Raw genomic sequence first — 23,326 nt, 5'->3', positions numbered from 1 at the left:
AAAATCCATGCAGTCAATAGCTGGTCCCTTGAAATGATCAGTTAAGTTTATAAACTTCTTTTGACTTTAAAAATTAATAAAACTGATAAAAGTGTATAATATACACATTACCAATGTCAGTATGAAAGAGGAAACTTCACTGTTTATCATCTTAATATTTAAAATTGAATGGAATATTATGACCAACTTTATATAAAGGTTGAATATAGTAAATATAATTGAAAAATCCTTGGAAATATGTGAAATGTTTGAATATGCACTTCTAACCAAGGACCTGTGGACAGTCAACAAACACTTAGAAATAGTATCAGGAAAATGCTAATTAAAACCTCAATAACAGAACATTCTCACACTGGAAAAACTAAGACAAATATACCAGTGAAAGTGTTAGCAGGTATGACTGAATTGTAAATTAATACAGTCATTTTGGACAACAGTTAAAAAGCTTTTTAAAAAAATTGTTAATTTATACTTACTGTGCATCCCAGTGTATAAGCTCCTTGGCACTTACTCAAAATACAGCATAACATATGTCCATAAAATGACTCCACAAATATTCAAGTCAACTAAACTTAATAATAATTCACTGGAAAGATGCTAAATGTTCTTCAGTGGGTGAATATATGAACAGAGGGTGTGGTATATTCACTCAAGGAAACCTAATTAGAATTTTAAAGTTATGTATATTAACGTGACGGAATCTTAAAAAAAACATTGTGCTAAGTAAAAGAAACCAGATGCAAAATAGTAATATTACATATCCTTTTTATATAGAAGTCTAAAACTGATAAATTAAGATGTATTAACAGAAAACACGAGTTTTGGCCTGAAATTGTGGGTAGAAGATGTAGAAGGGATTCGCTGCAAAGAGTTGTGGGGAAATTTTGTGAGCCATCCACATGTTTTGTATATTGATTATAGTAATGGTCACACAGGAGTAAACTTTCGTGAAAATATTTTCAACTATATAATTAAGATGAGTGAATATTCTAATGATCACTTGTCAGAGCAATAAAACAAGTCATCATTTTCTATAAAAATCAAAACTTCCTCTGTCAATTAGTGTGTTTTGCTTTGAGAGCTTGCTTAGGAACTATAAAGAAAAGTACACACTGGACATTTCCACAATCATCTTCCTTGGATCTGTCCATTACATTTTCAGTGCGTCTAAGATGCTTACCAAGGTAGAATGTATGCTGTCCCTTCTTCAAAAGAGAAATAGATCCCTGTTATGAATGGCTCCAAGAGATCATCTTCTAGTTTTTTTCAGTTATATGACTTTGTGATAAGTTGTTTAGGAAACCCTGTTTTGTGAATCTCCCTGTGATAAGAAGACTGAGAAAAAATGATTGACACCAGATTTCTACTTCTAGAATGAGCATTTTGGAGAACTGAAAACCAGGACTTTAAATTATAGACATCTCAGGTAAAGGATAATACACTGGATTCCACTGGGTGGGATAGAAAACCTACCTACATAGCTGCTTTACTCTTCCTTACTAGCCCTTTGGTCTTAAACAGATTCTTTCTGGCCCTTAGTTCCTAATCATAAATGAAGTGGTAAGGATATTTCCAATTCTCTGGCTCAAAAATCCAATGAAAAACTAAGATGGCATACACACATGCACAAATGCACACACATATATAAAATGTATATGTATGTGTCTCTTTATGTATGAAAGGAAAATATGAGCTTTCTACCCAGAAACTGTTTACCATTTCAGTAAATATATACTTGCAATTATGTCTTTTTTGTTCATTGTACTAAATATATATATTGATAGATATATCCTAAATCACTTAATGTTTTCCTAGTTGTTGGGATTTAAGTGTATTTCCATTTTTTTAAGTGCTCTGGTAAATGTAGCTCTTGATGTGCATATGTGCATGTGCTTGGAAGAGGGACACAAGCAGATGTTGAGCAAAAGTGTATCTTCCTTTCAGGAATGTACTTACAGTAGCATTCCATGGTTGGAGTTATGTGTCAGCAATTATGTATGCATATATTAGCTTCCTTGATACATATCTCCACAACTCTTCAGAATATCTACTAAACCTATAAAATTCTGTTTTCATCTTGTTATACTCTTCTTTAGCGATAAGCCTTACTTTTTTTAAATCTTTGATAAATTGCTTAAAACATGTTGCTGTTTTCTTATACATATCTTTGATTGTTAGCCTGGTTTGCATTTATTGGCCACTGGCACTTCTGTGGATTATCTTTTCATTGCTAATGTCCATTATGTTGAGGACTGAGCACTTTTATTTTTTCATAAATACTTAGGATATTATCTTTTTTCAGTTATAGTTGCAGTTATTCGTTATTTACTTTTCTGTTTTATTTAAAATGTTCTTTATGAGTAAATTTGTTTTTATGCAGTCAAATTTATTGGTCCTATTATTTGTGAAGAGACTTCTCAAATATGATTGTTGACACATTGTGGTTACTATGTTGCAATTTTGAGAGAATTGCTTTTATTAGTTCTGGGGCTTGGTTTCTAGATCTTATTGAACTGTCTTCATTCGTTATAACAAATAACAGTCCTTATATGACTTTGAAATACACTTTGAAATTTGTACTCAGGACATTGACAATTAGTATAACTTATTTCTATATAGAGTTCATCAAAATAACTTCAGAATTTCAAGATATAAATTAATGTTTCTTTGGCATTCTTACCCAGAAATGTGAACTGGCTAGTTGATAACACTTGAAATCACAAAGTTGGTCAGGATTTGTGTTGTCAATGTGTTGTGATTTTATTGGATGTGCATAGAGTTTAGCTAAGCATCAAAGGAACATCATCATGGTGATGCTGCTCAGTGTCAGACATCTGCCCTAGATAGTGTATTTTAGGATACACTCTTTTGACAGGTTGACTCAGGAGTTAACTTGTCATGGCTCCTTCCGCCCCTCACTGGTTCACAAGAAGACAGCTAACCTTGTCATCTCAGGATTTCTTTGGACTAGAAAGAAAATTCGACGTTTGAAATGTTCTCAGTGACAGAATTATACCGATATTGTAGGAGGGCTGTTGCATTTTGATTTTCTTTCACAGCTTGCTTGAATACTTACCCAGTGTAGTATTATATAAGCAAACAGTCTCAAAGATTTCATGTCTCATTTAGAGCTTAATTATCAGGTTAAGAAAAATCTATGGAAATAAAATGAGGAAAAAAAATAAGTTTTCCTTTGTACCTAAACTCCTAAAAATTAGCCAGACAAAGTTGGAACAAAGTATATATAATATAGGAATTTAATATTTCTCAGGGAAATTACTTGAATGTCATTTAGACAAATATAGTTACTGAAAGAATGTTTTCAAGCTTAAGATGATGTAAGATAAATGAAAAGGCTAAAACATGTCAGAAGTATTAGAATAAGTGTCAGAATTCTTCAAAAACACGATTACAGAATCTGTAGTTTAGGGTTGCTGTGGTCGTGTGGAAAATAAAAATAGGTAAAAATGTCAAAAAGCAAGGGATGAGGATTATAGGCACAAGTATAGCAATTGTAGCAGTTTCAGTTGGTGTTAGAAATGAGTGCACTGAGCAGATAGCTTTGTCTTCTTATAGGAGCATTGCAAGAGGGAAAAATAAAGAATGAAAGGACTTTTCCTTTTTTTCATTTTAAAATTACAGCTAGTCTTATTATTCAGAATGTCAAAGACTACCCTGCTCTTCTCTATTCCCTCTGCAGAAGTCCCAGATCTCATGCAGCTCATACTTTGGAGAAGTATTTGAATCAGCTACTATTTTTAATTCATAGTTTAATTAAATGTTATACTGGGCAAAGGAATTTAAAACTATCATGCATCTGCTAAATGTCAGGCTCTGTGCATTGACTAGGAAACTGAAGTACTGTCCTTGCTCTTCTGTGTAAAGTTTGCTGTCTAGCAGCTGAAACAGACAGACACGACAGAAGGTAGATTAGAAGGCAAAGCGACCATTGGAGGATGGAGAAGGGAAGCCTGTGGCATTGTAGGCACAGGGAGGCGAGCAGGGATCTACTGTCTGGGAATTCCACCTAGAGCACGCCTTGGGGGATAAGTGTTGGAATAGCCAGCCAAAGAGCAGGACATGTTTGTTGTGAAGACACAGGTGCAATTTTTAAATTTTTTTTTCAGTGTGTTTTGCGCATAGAGGAAGGACAGATAAGGTTAGAGGGAAGTTATAGGGAGATCAGGACTGCCTTTGCACATTGAAAATGCCAGAGCTGTAGAAGAATGCTAATCCCAAAGTGATGTCATTAGCTGTGCATTTTAGAAAGATGACTCTGGCAGTAGTGATGAGTAAAGATTAGGAAGATGGAAAATTGGGAAAGGAATTCTGTTATGGGCTTTATGAGCTCAAAGAGCATCATGAAAATCTAAAATATTATAATATTGGAAAGAAGAGACAGGGTGAATATTTTGGGGACTGTAGTCAACAGAATTTTGTGACTGAATTTATGTGGATGTGACTGAATTTATGTGAATGTGACTGAGGGATGAGACAGTTAATTACTCTTAAATGTCTGATGAGATAAGTGGAGAACTGTAGTGCCAGGAGCACTTTTGTAGGGGCAGAGAGAAAGATTTAGCAAGATTTTTGAAACATTAAGGTGAGGTTTTCAAAAGTAAGTATTTATTAGTATTATCCTTATTATTTAGTCACTAACATCTGTTGTGTGCTGTGCTAGGTACAGGTATTATCCTCATTTCACCTGATGAAACTGAGGCACAGATTGTATGATAACTTGTCTAAGGTTAACAAGGAAGTATGCGACAGAGTTAAAATTGGTTTGGAACTTTTTTTTTTTTTTTTTTCCTTTTTCCATTGTGAAATAGTGAGTGCTGGGGATACAGCCCAGCACCTGGTGCTTGGGAGGCCATGCTCTACCATTGAGCTGCATCCCCCACCCAGTTCCCACAATAAACCACTCCCATGGTCTCACTTCTCAGCAAAATCTGATTTGTGATAGAGTTACAGCCTGGAGAGAGGAATTTGGAGCCACTTATCTGCATAGGGGAGATGAAACTACTGGCCGGAATGACCAGTGTCCCTGGAGATTCTGGGGAGTCTGAGATCACATACAACCTTGTTATTCAGAAAGAGGAAGGGAGCTTGACACCAAGAAGTGATGAGAAAAATGGGAAATCCAGAAAGGGTTTTGCCATAAAAGCCAACAGAGTATTATCATTTTTTAAGAAATGAAACAATCAAAAATATTAATATTTTTAAAAATAAAAGAGGGGCTGGGACTGTGGCTCAGTGGTAGAGTGCTTGCCTAGCACGGGCAGGACCCCAGTTCAATCCTCAGCACCACATAAAAATAAAGGCATTGTGTTATGTCCATCTACACCTAAAAATAAATATTAAAAAAAGAAGAGAGAGGCAGAAATATGTATATTAAAAGTCACTTGTGATATTTTCCATTTTGTCACTAACAGAAACATTATTCAGAATCAGAATGAAAGATTTGGGGTAACAAAAGCGGTAAGACCTTAAATTGGGAGAATTTCCTCTATTCAGTTGATAGAGGTGACTCTCCAAGCAGAAGGGGGACTGAGAGGAAGCCATGGTGAGTGGGAGGTGGAAGGTAAAGGAAGGGCTTTTCTAGGCTGGGTGAGGTAGGTCATGTTTCTGTAGATTTAGGGTTAATCTTTCTTGAGGTAAGAGCTTGCTTTCTAAAAAAATTTATTTATTTATTTATTTTAGTAAAGCAAAATTATAATTTGTCATGCTTTTTAAACTTTACAGAACATTATACATCCATGGGCATACCAAGTTGGATTTCACAGTCTGGCATACTGCAATTGAAAAAGCAGCAGGTACAGATGGTAATGCATTACAAGATCAGCAGCTCAGCAAAAATGACGTGCCCATTATTGTGAACAGCTGTATAGCATTTGTTACACAGTATGGTATGTATCAGAGTTTTTATTCAACTCCTGGAACTCATAGTATCACTCTTATAGTTTCTAAGTGGTGCCTCCATTGGGCTGAATTAATGCCCCTTACATTCCTAAGTGTGCCCCTGAAAAGTAAAAACATGGTCACTGCTCAGCTAGCTGCCATTTCTTTTCCCTGTTAAATTCGTCTGAACTGTATAATACCTTTTTTTTTTTTTTTTTTTTTTTACCATTTTCTTTGTCCTTTGTACATATAAAAATGTTAAATAACATGTTGAAAGAATATAAAGAGTATGTAAAAATAGTAAAAGCTATTTGTCAGTGGTTACAAGCCAAGAATAAAGCCTAGAGTAACTCAGAGTGCTTAAGCATGATTTTTAGAAATGGTAAACTATGAAAAAATATGTTAAAGAATTTGTGTTGTGTTTGCATGCACACGGAGTGTGCTTCAACAGCATTCGACTCGTTGGTCAGATGTTTATATTAAGCATGGTTATAGATGTAACTGGTTTATTTGTAAGATATTTTAATGAGTAGTTAGCAAGTAAAAACAATTTGATTTATACTTATAGGGTCCACCTTCAGTTAAAATGTATATGCTATGATGGGTATTTTAGATATGCCTTAAAACTAACCTTTATTGTCATTTATTTTCAAGTTGTCATGAATCTTTCAGATTCATTCTTAGTTGTGTATATCCTTCGTATTCCAAAAGGTAGAAGTTTCTTAACTACATTTTTTAATATAAACATATTATCTAACCCATAGATAAGTGCCATTTATTAGAGCTTAAGTCTGGAAAGGAGTGAAATACCTGTTTTTAAAGATGTGTTAACCTTTCTGTTTTCCTAATATTAAAGGTGTCTTCTTATCTTAATTTAAAAACAAGACTTAATTAGTGAGAGAGCTACATTAAAACATTGTGTTGACAGAAACACAGTGGTAGGAGTTAAACGTTAAAGACAGTCCTTGTATGAGCAACTGACCATATGCTGATGAGGAATATAATATCAGAAATAACAAGGACTGTAACAAAAATAATCTTCAGAAATTACATTTATGTGTACTTTTAATCTCTTTTCTTCTGAGTAGCATGTCATTTTAAGTATTCTACTTCAAATGTAATTCAAGTAGCGTTTTTAATGTCCAGATTCATTGTGTTTGCATTATATAGCTACTGGGAATCTATACATGAACACACTCATGGCCTACTGTTACAGAAAGTTCCTTGCAATGGTAGTGCATTTGTTTTCCTGATCAGTATTTGTTTAAAGTGGGGGAAATGTGTGGTTATCATGCATTGTACACTTGTGTTTTAGCAAGAGCATGACCTCATGGGGAGTTTTCACATATTAGTTACATAATGAATGACATATGGTCTTTCTTAAGCTGACAAGTGATTAAAATATCCTGACTCATTCTAGTTATAGCCAGTTTTACATTTCTCTAGGGAAATCAGAAGTTTCTTTTGCTTTTAAAACCATTTAAATTTAAAACCACTAAGCATCATAGCATTTTCCGCTAAATCTCATGCATTATAACTACTTAACACAAGGTGCATTAACTTGCACATTAAAGCAATAAAGCCAGTAAACCATTTGTTTCTGGAAGTAGAACATGGGGTAAAAGATCAATATTAATCGCATGTATAAAAGGAAAGATTTGATGTGAATATAGAAAAACTGCCCTGTGATTGTAGGATGCAGGGAGTTTGTTCAAAGTCTTTATGTAATAATTATTTTGAACTTCTGGGCCTATTGAGTTAAAATCTAAAAACCAATTATCTGTGCTCTTCCCGTCAAGGTTTAAACTGTATCAAGTTCATGATATAGTTTTTAGGATTTTAAGTTTTTCTTAATGAAGTACGGCAGTTAGTTCTTGGGGGAAGTTGTTTTTAATTTGCATCAACAAAATTATGTTCAAATTTCTGTCCATTTAGCCAAACTTATTTAAATACCAGCTATTAGAAACTTCCTCAGCAAAGAAGGTAGTGTCTGAGACACGTAGTCAAAATAATATTTTTGTAGAATTTACTTATTCTTGCATTAAGCAATTGCTTATTGAATGCCTACTGAGTTCTTTAGACACATATCTGCTGGATATATACAGTGAATAAGATGAAACCCTAGCAGTCTAGGAGTTTGTAGATTTAAGGATGAGAGACAGACAAGTGTGCAGACAGTGTTCAAAATTCTACAGTGGAGAGATGCAAGGACCCCTGCAGGTGTCCTTGGTATTGGATTTCACCCAGAGCAGAGATGGTAAGGGAAGGAAGTCTTCCCCTTTTTAGGGAAGTTTGCATACTTGAAGTTAAATGCGGCCAGTGCTTAGTGTGAGAAGAAGCATATACAGTATACAGGAATTTAAACCAACTCCTGTCGATTTTTACATATTCTAATTCTTTAACTTTGCCCCATAGGTAATGGGAAGGCAGGGTCCAGATTTTTGAGCTTGCTGGTAATATGAACAACACCTGTTTTTAGGTCACACTGTTAACATTGTGTAGGGAAGCACAGGAATGGGGTCAGGGAGTTGTGCAGTGAGGAATCAAGGGCACAAGATAACAGCATATGGAATGGAAAACGGGGACAGTTTTGAGAGTGAGAATATGATGAAATATCTATGGGACATAGTATTTTTCTTAATGTGATAAGCTAGAAAGAAAGGTTCTTACTTGCAAGAATGTAAGAAGGCAATACCATATACTAAGAATGAGGAATTGTGTGTGTGTGTGTGTGTGTGTAAAATTTTGGAAATTAAAATACAGGAAAAAATATGTATGTAGGTGTTGAAGTGATGAAGTTGAATGGTCTCACCTAGAAAATTTTCTGGGGGCCAAGAAGAGAAGAGAATTGAAGATGGATATCTGGAATCACCAGCAAAGACTGCACAGGCAGAATGAACACTTTCCTCAACCACAGAGGGAAGGGGAAAGGAGGAGATAAGAAATCATCATGTCATCAAAGCCATAGGATTAAAAGAATTTTAAGGAGGATTACTTTGGCGTGTCCAATGTTGAAGCATTTTTCATTAGCTGAAATCAGAAATCCTTCCAGAAGAAAAGAACATTATTGACATTTTTGATGACAGTGTTACCAACAGTGGGACTAGGGACAGAAGCAACACTGTATGATGAAAGGGTTTACAAGCCTGAGAGATAGTAGAAGGGATAAATGTAGGAAACAGCTTAGTTTTGAAAGGAAGAAGAACAAGGACCCTGGGTAGGAGGAGAGTTTCTGTGTTTGTATCATATTAATCACCACTCCTGTACCACCCACTAGTAATTATCACATTTATTTATATAGGGTACCTGGTGAATCAGTAGCTTTGCGAAAGGAATGACCCAACTCTTTATTGGGAAGGGGGAGAAGGTAGAAAGAGGAAGAAACTAATGAATGGATATGGGGGTCAAAGTTTAGGAAAATGTATACTCACTTTTGTCAGTATGGAGACTAGAGTGTATTCTGGGAGATAAGTAAAGATATGGCACTTAAGATAAAAATTTTTAAAAAATAATGAAAAAGATCTTAGGAAGTGTACCACAGGGTGTGCTGATCCAAGACTTCCTGAAAGATGAAGGTGGAATAGTTTGTTCATCGGGTTTACATTTCAAATACTAAAATTAGAAGAAAGAAGTCTTTCACCTCTTGCATAATTTTTTATTTATCTTCATCATCATACCAACACAAAAATTTGTTCCATGTTTAAGATATCAGAATAGATTTTGAATGGAGACATTTTTTCATTTAACTTTTTCTTTTAATTTTAAACAAACAAAGGTTTAGGATGCAAATATATCTACCAAAAGAATGGTGATCCTTTGCGCATCAGTGAACTCCTGGAGAGTTTCAAAAAGGATGCAAGAAGCTTTAAATTGAGGGCTGGGAAACATCAGCTTGAAGATGTGACAGGCGTGTTGAAAAGCTTTCTCTCTGACATTGACGATGCACTTCTCACCAAGGAGCTCTACCCGTATTGGATCTCTGCATTAGGTAATGTCTGGACTATGGAACATGATGCAGGCTTACCTTTACTGATATTTAGATTTATTTTTAATTTTTGATAATCTAAAAATTATCACATGACACATCATTCCTCTTTTATTTATTCTACCTCTTTATTGTACATAACAGTATATATTATTTTACTTTCTTCATTTTCCCTAGATTTCAGCTAATGAAATAAAGCTTTGTTATACTGTAAGAGAACATAAGAAATGGACCTAGAAAAGTAGATTATTTAATCATTTATTGGATCATATTAATTTCATTAAAACCTACTTTATTATGCATTAATTGAAGACCAATCCATTTGTTGAAACATTAAAGACTTTAAATGTAAAATTATCTTTAATCTCATCTGTTTAATCTCTGTTCATTTTTACATATTACAATGTTTTTTTCTCCATACTCGTAGTATGTTTGTACATTTGTATGTGTGATACACATATTTTTTTTTCAAATTTTTCATAGTAAACCATAAGGTCTTTATATTTATTTTCATTTTCAAAATGATAATTTTCAGTCTTTTTTCTAGTTCTTAAAATTTAGCTTTGATTTATACCATAATTATAAATCTGTTTCTTATACAATTAATGTTTCAAAATATTTTCATAAAATGGCTTTTGAATTTGGGTAGATGATATTCCTACACTTATAAAACATCATGCTAGTGAAAATGTGTTTTCATATATCTTTTTTATGAATATATATTATTTTTTATTTTTATTTATTCTAATTTGTTGTATATGACAGCAGAATGCAGTACAATTCATTTTTTATTAATATTCATGTCATAAGAAAAAGATAGATTATATTTTCAAAATAAAGGTAAGCAATTGGAAAACAAAATTCAGGAAAGAGATCAGGTCATATAAAAAATATAATGAGCTATTAAAGTAGTTCAGAATTCAGGCAATTTAATATTGTTCTTAGAAGAACAGACCATATAGCATATGAATAAGTTGTATGTCGCTGCATGCTGTTCTTGGCCTAAGTGCCTCGGACACAAGTGTTGAGAGTTGAGAAATAGAATTATTTATTTGAAAGTATTCAGTATACATATGTATACACACACACACACACAAACATTATACACGCAAACACACATACAGTTTGAAAAGTATCTCATATTATTCCTTATAAGCTTCAGCAAGAAGAGAGTAGTATTGTTACTAACAATTTTCATAATTTAACATGTTCAGAAAGTAGTAGTTTATTTGCTTCCAAATATTCTTTAAATCAAAAGGCTTCACTGAGAATAAGAAAAGTTTTATAGTTTTGTAGGATATTAAAAAATGTAATTAGATAAACATCTCTTTCAGCCCAGCTTCCTTCTACTACTTATTTTTGTTTCAAGGTGATTTTATTATAACTATAAATTTATTTGTAATAACTATTTTATGATGACTTAGAATTTTTCTTTATTTTAAAATCATTTATCAAAAATACATAAGAAATAAGTTTTGCCAAAGTTGTCAGATAATAAAGAAGTCTTTAACATTGCCAGTCTACCTGGAGTAGATAGTTGGCGAGGAGTAGCCAAGCGTCGAAAAGGGATGTGTTCACCTTTCACTTGCATGTGAATTCTTTGAGAATCTACTTGGTGAGTGCTTCAAATACCAGGTTGAATGACCTTTAAGTGTTTTTCTTTCAGATCCAATATAGCTCAGTCAGATATTTCATAAGTGCCCAGTGTTTCATCTGACAAGGATAAACTATAACCCTCTGGGGATATCACAGGAGAATCTTCGTGTCCTGTGCACCTGAGACCAACAGTGCCTTGCAGTGGCATACCACTTATTCATATGATGTATGATCTGTTCTTCTAAGAACAGTATTAAGTCACCTCAATTCTGAACTAATTTAACTGCTCATTATATATTCTGCATGACCAGAAATCTTTCCCAAATTTTGTTTTCCAATTTCTTGTCTTTATTTTGAAAATATCATTTATCTCATACATGAAAATATCTTTTGCTACTTGACTTCTTATATGTGTAGTAATATTAATTACATTTTATTAATGAATGTAGTTTTCTCTATAATTAAAAACTGGTGACATAAGGACAAATGTTTAGATTAATACTAAATATTATTGAGGGATATAAATAATTCTTAATTCATTTCTGAATTTCCTTTATTTGAGTATTTTCCCTTCCTGCTTTTGCAGAGTTATCTACAGGGCACTTAAGTCCATACAACCATGTTTACTTTTATGGAGCTCATGTGCTGGCAAAATTCATACAAAAGAGATAATACTTGCAGTTTTGTATAGGATTGTACTTGAAAAATGTGTCACAGAGTTTCTTATGTCCTCTGAGATCCTAATGTCCTTACAAATGACTATATACTTTTATCTTCTTAATTTGTTTTAATTAGTTACACATGATAGTTAAAGAATAGAATATGTAGGGCTAAGTAGGAAATGTGAATGGTCTGGTTTCCAAAGGTAGTTGGGAATTGAAAAGAAATAGTTAAGTGTGGTTCCCTTGAGTCACAAAGTCAGGGCAAGCTATTTATTTTAAGAATGATCTTCATTCCATGTGTCAGCTAATCAGTTAGGCTGAACCAAATCCATGCATCCTCGGGAGTCAAGAACTTTGGGGTTCCTGACCATAGTTTGTCCAGGGATTTGACTTCTGAGGCTGGGCAGTATCTTCCTCTTCATGGTTGATTTCTATTTATAACAAAGGCAGAGGCTCATCAACTTCCAAGTCTGGATCACAGTGTAAGGACTTGTGTGTGATTTCTTTGATTATCTTCTCATTTTTTCCCAGACATTTAATGGTAGCAGGGCTGCTAAAAGCCCATTTGCCTAGATCAGAGAGGATAACAAGTTCATAGCTCTGGGATAGTTCATTCATATCTTTGGGAAGATCTTTGTGATTTCATAAGGAAAGAGGATCAGTAATGTCATTTCCAAATACAAAATATAAAACCTCTCCATAGCTAGAGTTAAAATGCTTTTGGCTTGGTTTTTCAATTTGTCCTGTAGTTTGAGTAATTAACTGAATGTTTTCCTGTTAAGTTGAGGTTCAGTAGTCCATACAGTGGAAGATAAGAAAACAACATACCCTTTTCCGTTTTCAAAGTGCATTTTAAATAAAAATTATAAGAGCTGTAGCATAGAGTCATGGAAAGTTTATGTGAATAAATGCTTTTCCATAATTATAGGCAATTATTCTAGAAGTTTTAATCTTTTTCTTCTGAAACTTCTTATAATATACTTGTAAATAATATTTTGAAATATTGGTGAAAGTCAAATTTATAATATAAGTGATTGGCTTAAACCCTAAGATTCCTTTTTTTTTTTTTTGCCTCCAGATACACAAGATGACAAGGAAAGAACTAAGAAGTATGGAGCATTTATACGTACTCTTCCAGGGGTCAACCGAGCAACACTGGCAGCTATCATTGAACACCTTTATAGGTGGGTGAACTCATGAGCATTTCTAGACACTTCAAACATGGTATTCAATAAGTCATTACTTCTTAATTTAAAGTTGTGTGACTAATATTCTACCCGAGACTGTATATCTTTCACTATATATTTTTAAATTTTTTATTTGTGCATTTTATATAATTTGCTTCATTTCAGTCTCCAGAACTTTCTCTTTCCCTCCAGTTCTCCCTCTTTCTGTTCCCCTTCCTCTATTCTACTTGTCTTCCATCATATTTTTTTTAATTGGTGCTTTATGGTTATACTTAAAGGTGAAATTCACTGCGGCATATTCATATATATGCATATATGCATAGCACAATTTGGTGAGTTTCATTCCATAATTCCTCACTTTCTTGTTCCTCTTCCCTCCTCCTCTATTCCCTTCCTGATCCACCTTCTATTTTCATGGGACCCACCCCTTTCCTTTTTTTCTCCCTCATTTTAGTTTAGCTTCATCATTGGAACTGATATCAGCCTTCTTTTCTATAATTGAGTTGCTGTTAAATAGCACTGGAGAATTTCTTAAATGAATCAGAAATAATAATAATACAGCATCCTGAAATGTGTCACGTGTGTAAACAAGACTTTAAAAACTTAGAATTTGGAGGAAGAAGGAATTATTTTTCTTAATGTACTATACAGCCTACATTCTATAGTCCTATCACTGCCTCTAAGATGTGGGGACAGATTTTAAATAGGGAATTTGCAGCATGCAGTATGGAAATAGGAGAGATGGAGTGATCCATTGCTATGTTGAGGGACAAGAATTCTTAAACAGACTCCTCGGTGTCCAAATCCGAGTACAGGGTTTCCTCTTGGTGAATGCTTTATAAACTCTTAATTTTTTCTAGTTTATTGCTTCCCTGACTCCATATATTTTGGATTATTGGTTAATCAGATATCCTTATCCTGATTTTAAAAGTCTAGAACTGATGGTCCCTCAGCATGTGGAAAGAAATGAGGAATATTTTGGTGACGAGAAATCTGAAGGATGAGGATGTTTGAGAATAACCTTTTAAGTTAAAACTAAAGGTTGGTTTGTGTGTGTTGATCTCAGCAAGTATTAGTATAAAAACTGTAGTAAGCATGAATTTAGCTTAAGGAATTATTGTAACTCCCTGAACACAGGAAGTATTCCCTTGAATAAATTTCTTTAAAAAAAAAATTTTTTTTGTAGTTGTAAATGGACAGAATGCCTTTATTTTATTTGTTTATTTTTATGTGGTGCTGAGGATTGAACCCAGTGCCTCACACATGCTAGGCAAGTGCTCTGCCACTGAGCTACAGCCCCAGCCCTCCTTTGAATAAATTTCTATAAAGCTGAATTCTTCTAAAAGTATCTAGATTAAGAAAGCTTCCACAGTGTTCCATCTTTTTTATTTTTTAAATTGTTTTCCAACCACTGGTTCTCACGCATGTATCTCTATTACAGTAAAACTGATTTTGTTATTGTGGTGGAGGTGGTACATGTATGTGCTGGGAATTGTGTGTGCTAACCAGGTCTTTACCACTGAGCTACATCCCCAGCCTATAAAAATGATTTTCTTATTGTATGATACAAATATAGTTTATGAGATGTTGGGATACATTTTGATGCAGCATGGAATTATAGAGGAGAGAATGAGTGTTTCATTGTGGGTTGAGTCCACCCTATCCTTTAGATTTAAAGAAACATTTGAACTGGGTATGAAAAAAAGATAAATCCAAACTGGGGTCAGTGTGTGCACCTTTAGCCCCAGCCACTCAGGAGACTGAGACAGGAGGTTCACTTGATCCCAGGAGTTCAAGACCAACCTGGAAACCTGGTTGGGCAAAATAGCAAGACCCTATCCAAAGCAAAAAAGTAAGAATGAGAAATGAGTGAAGGCTATCTCTGGAACAGATGAGTACTAGGAGATAAGACTGTTTATAGTTGGCTGGCAGGAGGTTACAAGAGGTTATGAAGGGCATTAGAAAACAATTTCCTTGGACTTCTGATAGTGTCACCAAAAGGTGGAGAGGTCAGTTTGGATAAGGTTAGGTTGATGTAGCATTTTCAATCCCTATCCTAGGTAAAAGACCACTTCTGTTACCAGTCACATCCACTTAATACTATACACCAGATATGTATTATGCAGTATAGGGTGATTAAAGTGAGATTCTCTTGACTGTGAGATGCTGACATGGAGATAAATTTCCTGAATGTTCACAGTCTAGTTTGATATAAGTGCAGAGTGGTTTTGAGAGGGGTGTCTGCAGTTGTTACATCCTCCTTTATTAAATTCCAGTTCCTTTTGCATCTTGTAAATTGTATATGATGATCATACTTGGTCTGTCTATGCTATGCAATTTTGCATTTTATTAGTATTTCTTGCATTATCATATATATTACTATCATGTTGATTCTTTCTGTACCTACCAGAATGTGTATTCTGTATAGACATAACCTTGCTATATGCCTTTAATGGAGTTGGTTTTCTCTTCTTTAATGTGTATTTTAACATTTTCCAAATGAAGTTAAACAGGCACTAGAGCAGCTATATATACAGCTGTATATACAGTCAGTGTCCAGTAGAGACCATTAACTACTTGTAGTTCCACTCTACTATATTTTTACTAACCCAACTCTTCATTTCTTGGGATGGTGACTATAGGTTTTATTTTATTTTTTATAACTTTGAAACTTTTATTTGTTAAAACTTTAAATGACGTTTGTAAGACCTAAAAGTTGTACCTTACTGATTAGAAGGGTTGATTGATTTATTCATATCTCTTCATTTTTAAAAGGCATTATTAGTTATATCCAAGAAAGGTGTAGTGGTTTTATAAATTGAGAGTTTGCATTTTGAGATGTAATTATATCCTGTTCTGAATACCATACACGTGCCACTAGGTGTTCTCCAAACCTGACATCCACTTTCTAGAAAATGTAGCCTATTTTTTTTTTTTTTTGCAGTAATAATATGTCTTTATTTCTTAGGGCTACTTAAGAATAACTATTCTCTTTTGAATGAGACAGATTTTTAATGATTAGTAATACAAATATCAAAATATATTTATAAACATATGCCCATCTACTCCCAAAATGAATGTATTTTAAAAATAGCTATAGTTAACTTACATACTTAACCAACCATTAAATTTATAGTTCAAGACAAACAGAATTATACTGTTCCCCAATTCTAGTGTTTCTCTGATTCTCCCATATTCTAGTCCTCTTCTTAGCCAAGCTGGACCTGGAATTGTAATGCAAAAAATAAAAATAAGAGAGCTCATGTATAATGGCATAATTTGGCATGAACATACTTTATATACAGAGTTACGAAAAATTATGCTGTGAATAGATAATTATGAATGTAATGCATTCCACTATTGTCATGTATGTAAGAAATTAAAAAAAAAAAAAGAAAATGTAGCCTAGACTGGAACTTGGAATTTGGAACACTCCACTGCATGCCTTACAGTCTACCCTCCTGTCTTGCTCCTACCTGCCTCCTGCCCTTTCTTTTTTTCAATTATGCTGTCGTTTCACCTTTCATTTTCTACCATTCTGCATGCCCTTTTTTTGCTTTGGCCTTAGGTCATTTCATTATCTGGAACTATGTGGACGTGGTCAATTTGTCCTCTAAGTCAGCATTAAGTGCTGCTCTGTTACTTGTGCTGATCTCTTAACAGTAGTTTTACTTATGTTCTTAACTTGACTGCAAGATACTTGGGAGAAGAACCGTGTGCTTTCCTTTAAACCACCACTGTGCTTTTTGTATTAAACAATTTCAATATGTGCATGTTTAAATATTATAAATGAGAATTTTGGCTTGCAGTTCTATGCAGTTTTCAAATAGAAGTGTCCCTTAATGAGCTATGCTTTTCTCTCACAGGGTTCAAAAGTGCTCAGAAATCAATCACATGAATGCCCATAATTTGGCCTTGGTCTTTTCATCCTGTTTGTTTCAAACTAAGGGACAAACAAGTGAAGAAGTGAATGTAATTGAGGACCTAATTAATAATTATGTTGAAATATTTGAGGTAAATATTTTATATCCTGCCCTTGTTTAAATGGAGTTGATGTTACTGTTTGCAAAGAATATTGCATGTTTTAGGATGCTATTATTCAGGTCTTTATGGATATTTAGAAACAGGGAAAATATAGGATAGCAATATTTTCTTTCAGTTTTTATATAAAACTAGCTTTCTACGCAATAGCCATTTCTAAGCAATAGCATTCATTTAAATTTGGCTGCTTTTAAGCCTTTTTTACCATCTGGTGTCTGTTGAACAGAATAGTCCTGTTCTGGGGGGTTTTGTGTGTGTACATGTGTTTTTTCCTCAGTATGTGTATACATTAAGTATGTCTACTTAGAGGTGTGAAGTTCTGAATTTAACATTCAGTAATAAACACTAGGCTGTTAAATTCTGCAACTGAAAGCATTTTAGGGTCTCTAAAAAATTGTTGTAATGGTTCCTTCAACAACAACAACAACAACAAAATTCTGAAATACTATTATTGTTCCACAATTTTTTTGCTAAGTTATCACTGTTTAATTATTTGTCTCTTCAAGTTGGTATTTCATGAAGTTAGTGTTTTCATGTTTGATCAGTCAACTGCTAGAATAGAAAGATTAAAATAAATAAAAATAAAAGAAAATATGGCCAGGGTTTGAATAGGATAAGTATGGGTTAAATATCCAGTTCCCTTGTATAATTCTAACATCTCTGTAATATTTTTGAGCGTTTTATCAAATGGTGTTGATAAGACTCAGTTGTTTTCTGGGGTATGGATATAGTAGGTGAAACCAAGTGGGTAGTGTGATAGGTTGTCATTTATGTAGTTGTTATATTTGTATTAAAATAACTTACCACAAGATTCCTTAGAAAAGAGAAAGGAACTATTTTAATAAAATAACCCAGTTTCTATATTAATTCATAGAGGAATGGACACCAGAGTTATTGAATTTTCTTTGCTCTTTGATCTCCTCTTTTTTTCTTCCTTTGTGTGTCCACTGTTTTTGATCAATGGCAACTTCTTTGCAAATGTCTGATGCTGATTTAAAAATTAGAAAAAAAATTGTGTGGCTTTACATGCTCTCTTTATTTTCTAGTTTTATACCAATCCATTAATAGAAACTAAATTGTTATCATTGTAGTTATGTTAAACTCCACTCATCTTAAAAGATTTAATGAGCACTTAATGAACATTTGGATTTGAGAAACAAGTCTGTTTCTCAACCTGCAAGAATTTTCAGAAAGAGGACATCAGCCCCTTTGCTCTGTAAACCTCCTTAACAATGAGGGCTTCTGTGGGTGGAATCTGAAGCCAGAAGGAATCATCAAAATGTCTTCTGAACTTATGAGACTCTGTTGGCCATGCTGATTAAGATGGCCATTCTCATTTATTTTCAACTTGTTGGTATTTAAATTTCTGAAGAGTTTTGTGAGGATGAGTACCATCGCTCCTTGTACTCTACATTATTAGAATGTCCAAAATTATATTTTAAACAGGTTAAAGAAGACCAAGTCAAACAAATGGACATAGAAAATAGCTTTATTACCAAGTGGAAAGACACTCAAGTGAGTAGTAATAGTTAGATCTTTAAAGAATTAAACAAAAACAAAAACTTCTATTGTAAACAAAGAGATTTGTTTTGTGTATTTTCAAATTTCTTTTGGAAACAAAGTAGAAGTAATGGGGATAAAGAATCTTGATAAAACAATGGTAATAATTTTTCAACCTGATACATAGATGCAAAATATGTGAATATAATTTTTAACATAAAGGGGACATCAGTTTTATTTATTGATTTTAAAAACTCTGTTAAAAATGCCAGTGGATTTCAAAGGAAGCATTTAAAGCCAAAGAAATACCAGAATAAATTGCAAATTCAGAGAGAGTAATGATTCTTTCCATAATGATTTTGAAAATATAAATTATTTCTTTTATGCTTTTGCTCTGCATGCTTTGAGAAGACTATATTAATGAGACACTTTCTAATATGATGTCTGTAACACATTAATTTTTGTCTTAAGTCGGCTTTCCTAAATCCTGTCTTGCTTTCCTCAGTCATATGATGTTGGATTCATGTGCTCAGGTTGCACTGTGCTTTTTCAAGTTACTCTTATTATTTAAGGAGTACTTACTGTACCTTCTTACAGGCAATCCTTAGTCATCCTCTAGTAACTAGGAATCATAGTGGATTCAGAGTTCCAATGTAAATAATAGAAATGGGTCAGATGTGCTCTGTTTATGGTTACACTTGGATAATGAGGCAAATACTTCCTTCTGTAGAAACTAAATTTGCCCTGGTTCTGAAGTTTCCATTACTAATTAGAGGAGTTACCCATTGGAAGGAGATGGGGGTGTGTAAATTCTCCACTACTAATGCTGGTATATTAATCACTGAACTAATTATTCCCTCCATTTTGACCCAAAATCATTACTGCAGCTTCCAGTGGTGTTAGCTTTAACACTGCCCGGTTCACATCAATTCTTTTTGTTTCTTACATCCAGGGGGATGTTTAAGTCCTAAAATAAAGGGTTGTGTGAGCGTGAGAGGTAATCATTGGCAGCATTATGTATATAATTATTAGATAAAGGACAAATATCTTTTTGCCTTTTTGTATTTTATATTGATAATAAAGAAATTACTGCTTTAAAATTCAGTATAAGTAGAAATAAGAAAATAATTGTGTATAAACTATAGTAGTTGAAAGAGAAAAGGAGGACAGTTTGATAAAACTACTTATTTTGCTTGAGTATTTTTAAAATCCATACAAAACTCTCCTCTGGAGTATTTTTTCTGGCAGTCCCTATATTCTACTCTTATTTGAATCCCTATATTCTACTCTTATTTGAATTTCTTAGCTATTTTTCTTTCTGGCTTTACTCTGAGTACTCTGTGTTTGCTTTTCAAATTTTTAAAATGTGTCCTTCCTGGAGACTTGTTTATGCATACATAGTGGAAAGCAAAAAATGTCAACTCTTTTTCTTCCTAGAATTTGTGTGTAGCATCAAAAGTGAGAAATAAAATTTGAAAATAATCTTTTCTATGCCTGTGGTGACAGAATAATTAGGAATACTTCTTCAAAGTACATTTTTAAATGTTTCTCTCACAAATTTCCTCATTAGATTTTATGCAGAGACAAATTTGCCTTCAGAATGATGGTTTGTCCTTTGTGATCATTTAAAAAATATTGAGTTATGGATATTATGGTTGAGTGGTTATGGAACTAAAGTGAATTTCTGACAAAAGCTACTGAAAATATTTTTCATGGATTCATTTCATTCTTTGTTAATCTCCTTCATTTTATTTTGTTGATGTACATAGCCGTATCTACGGTTTATATTTTTTGACTTGTATCTTCTTTAGTCAGTCTTCTGGAACATAATGACCCAAATAATTGTTCTTAAATAATTGCCTGAAGATAATTAAAATGAAAACTTACCTTCATTTTCTGCCTAATTCTATCACTTTTACTTTATTCTTCTTACTAAAGTTACTTTTTCTATTTGTAGTTTTACTACTGCTCTGACCTAATTTATCCTCATTCAAATATATCATCTTTTTGAAAACATAGCAAGAACTATCTTATCTTTTAATTGTTAGTATTATGCACACAATATTGAGAAAAAATTGCATGTGGCTCACTTTCACTCCTCATTTTGTTTATCCTATTACTGTAGATGATGAGGTTCCTGTATTTCTCTTGTCAAAGGCAGCTTATTTCCAGTGTGGCAAGATTCACCATTTCATTTAAAAAAGAAGGGTGTTTGAGAACACTAAGCTCTTAAGTAAGAGACAAATCCCATTGTGATAGTTGTTACTGATTATAAATTTGTATAGACTCCTTATGTTTAATCAACCATACCTTGAAATAAGAACATCATGCTTGTGAACAGGGGATTGAGCTAATTCATTGCTATAACATTGAGAAATATGAATAGGATTTTACAACTGCCTTACGTGTCCTATGTAAGTTTTTTGTGACATATGTGCTGTTTTCACATCTGCCCTTTCTAGGTTTCCCAGGCTGGAGATTTGTTAATTGAAGTGTACGTGGAAAGGAAGGAACCCGACTGTAGTATTATAATTCGGGTGAGTCCTTGAGAGGATGTAGAACGCCATTGGAAAGCACGAATGTTGGCAGTACTTTCATATATTTTGAATTTTCCAGTGTTTCTTATTTCCTTTACCTCTGTAGTTCAAACAGTGACTGATGACGAGATTGACTTTTCATAGCAATATCCTCTGGGAATTTTATGTTTTAGTCATTTGGAAAGCACATTTTATGTGCTTTAGGTTAGAGTTAGGATTTTCTGTAGGTTCTAGAAAATGACTTGAGCACAGAGGCTTGCTTTTCTCTTTTTAACTTCCTTACATTAGGCAAGTTATCTACTCTGTCTCAGTTTCAGTGTCCTCACTTATAAAATGAGGAAAGATAATATTTACATCATATCATTGCTGTGAAGACTCATTAAGTTAGTGTACGTAGGACAGTGTAGCAAATTGTTCATCTCGTGTTTGAGAAATAGTTGTGACTACTGGTGCTAGTATCATTGTTATTCCTGATTTCTCACCCTTTAGCATTTCATCTTCCAATGTACTTAAATATTGGGTAACTTTTTTTCCTTGAGGCTGTTGATCATTTTTGCTGAATTAAAAATGGATCCCTCTCATGCTACTATATTAAGTAATTAGTCTGCCTTAGGTATAGTAACAGTGATATTTTATGTTCCTACTTGGTAATACTACTTTTTCTGTATATGGAATAGATATTCTGCCATGTAACATAAATTCGACTTTACCTTCTTCACGTTTTTGAATGCAAAATTAAACCTTCACAGAATTAGATATCTCTAAACTTTAGTTATGTTAAATATATTGTATTTTGCGGGGGGAGGGAGCAGTATTGGGGATTGAACTCAGGGGTAGTTGACTACTGAACCACAACCCCAGCCCTATTTTATATTTTATTTAGAGACAGGGTCTCACTGAGTTGTTTAAGCACCTTGCTTTTGCTGAGGCTGGCTTTGAACTCTCAATCCTTCTGCCTCAGCCTCCTGAACCACTGGGATTACAGGTGTGCGCCACCATACCTGTCTTATATTTCTTACTGTAGGTATTTTTAATAGTTATGTATTATGACTATATGGAATTACCTTTCTTAAAACATGGAGCTAAATGCTACAGTCATCAGCTATATCATCAAATGCTTTGTGACACATTTGCCCTCCCAGTCCTTAGCCATATCATGATTCTTAGTCTGAGTGTATGAGTTTGATCATAAGGGATATGAGAAACTAGTACAGACCAATCAGCACAAGTCCATTATTAATGCTGGAAGAGATATTCAGAGAACATGATTTAACTCTACCTATATACAGACACTTTCATAGTGTATTTAAATTTTACTTATAAACCCATCAGAGAAATTTTTACAATTGAGGAAAGTTGTCACATTACCTTAATTGTATTTAATTGTATTTATATATAAGACTTCACAATTTTACCTGTAGAAGATCCAGATGCTCTCAAAAAACATAAAAACTGTACAAAAAAAATCAATAGCATTTGACTTAGTACTTAAGACTGTAAAATTATTTAGTTACATTTTATCTCTCCTGGTTGTTACCTCACCCTATAGAGATAGATGAAACAAGTGATATCTTATTCATAACAATGGAAACTAGAAATTCAGGCCACAATACAAACCTGGTCATCATAATCCATACCTGATGTTCATTATATTGATAAGTCTAATCCACAGAATAATGCTTTCTGAAGTGTGGAGTTCTAGGTGTTTTTAAAAGAGGCCCTGGGTCTCTCTCCTGGAGCAGGGCCTATGGATGTAGTCCTTGTGCTTCAGACTGAGGCTCTCCCTGCTGCCCATTTCTCAGGTTTGGTTTCTCAGTAATCATTATTTAATAAAGGATGATACTTCTTAAAATGTTTAGGTCAATGCAGATCAAAAACATCATTAAGACAATTCAGCTGATATTTTTGTTGCTTGAAACT

At 33.6% G+C, this 23,326-nt stretch overlaps 1 protein-coding gene across 2 annotated transcripts in view; it reads left to right on the top strand.

Moving 5' to 3' along the window:
* Positions 1–23,326, top strand: part of Arap2 (ArfGAP with RhoGAP domain, ankyrin repeat and PH domain 2) — a 174,975-nt gene that overhangs the window by 102,239 nt on the left and 49,410 nt on the right. The window contains exons 19-24 of one of the 2 annotated variants that reach the window (XM_027938896.2): positions 5,743–5,906; positions 9,674–9,886; positions 13,220–13,325; positions 17,195–17,342; positions 18,816–18,884; positions 21,332–21,406. In XM_027938896.2, coding sequence (XP_027794697.2) covers positions 5,743–5,906; positions 9,674–9,886; positions 13,220–13,325; positions 17,195–17,342; positions 18,816–18,884; positions 21,332–21,406 — 775 coding nt within the window. The remainder of the gene's footprint in view (positions 1–5,742; positions 5,907–9,673; positions 9,887–13,219; positions 13,326–17,194; positions 17,343–18,815; positions 18,885–21,331; positions 21,407–23,326) is intronic. The other variant, XM_027938904.2, reaches the window with a different exon arrangement.

Source organism: Marmota flaviventris, chromosome 7 (genome assembly GCF_047511675.1).
Source record: "Marmota flaviventris isolate mMarFla1 chromosome 7, mMarFla1.hap1, whole genome shotgun sequence".
Taxonomy (NCBI): domain Eukaryota; kingdom Metazoa; phylum Chordata; class Mammalia; order Rodentia; family Sciuridae; genus Marmota; species Marmota flaviventris.
This window is presented reverse-complemented; position numbering and strand designations above follow the sequence as displayed.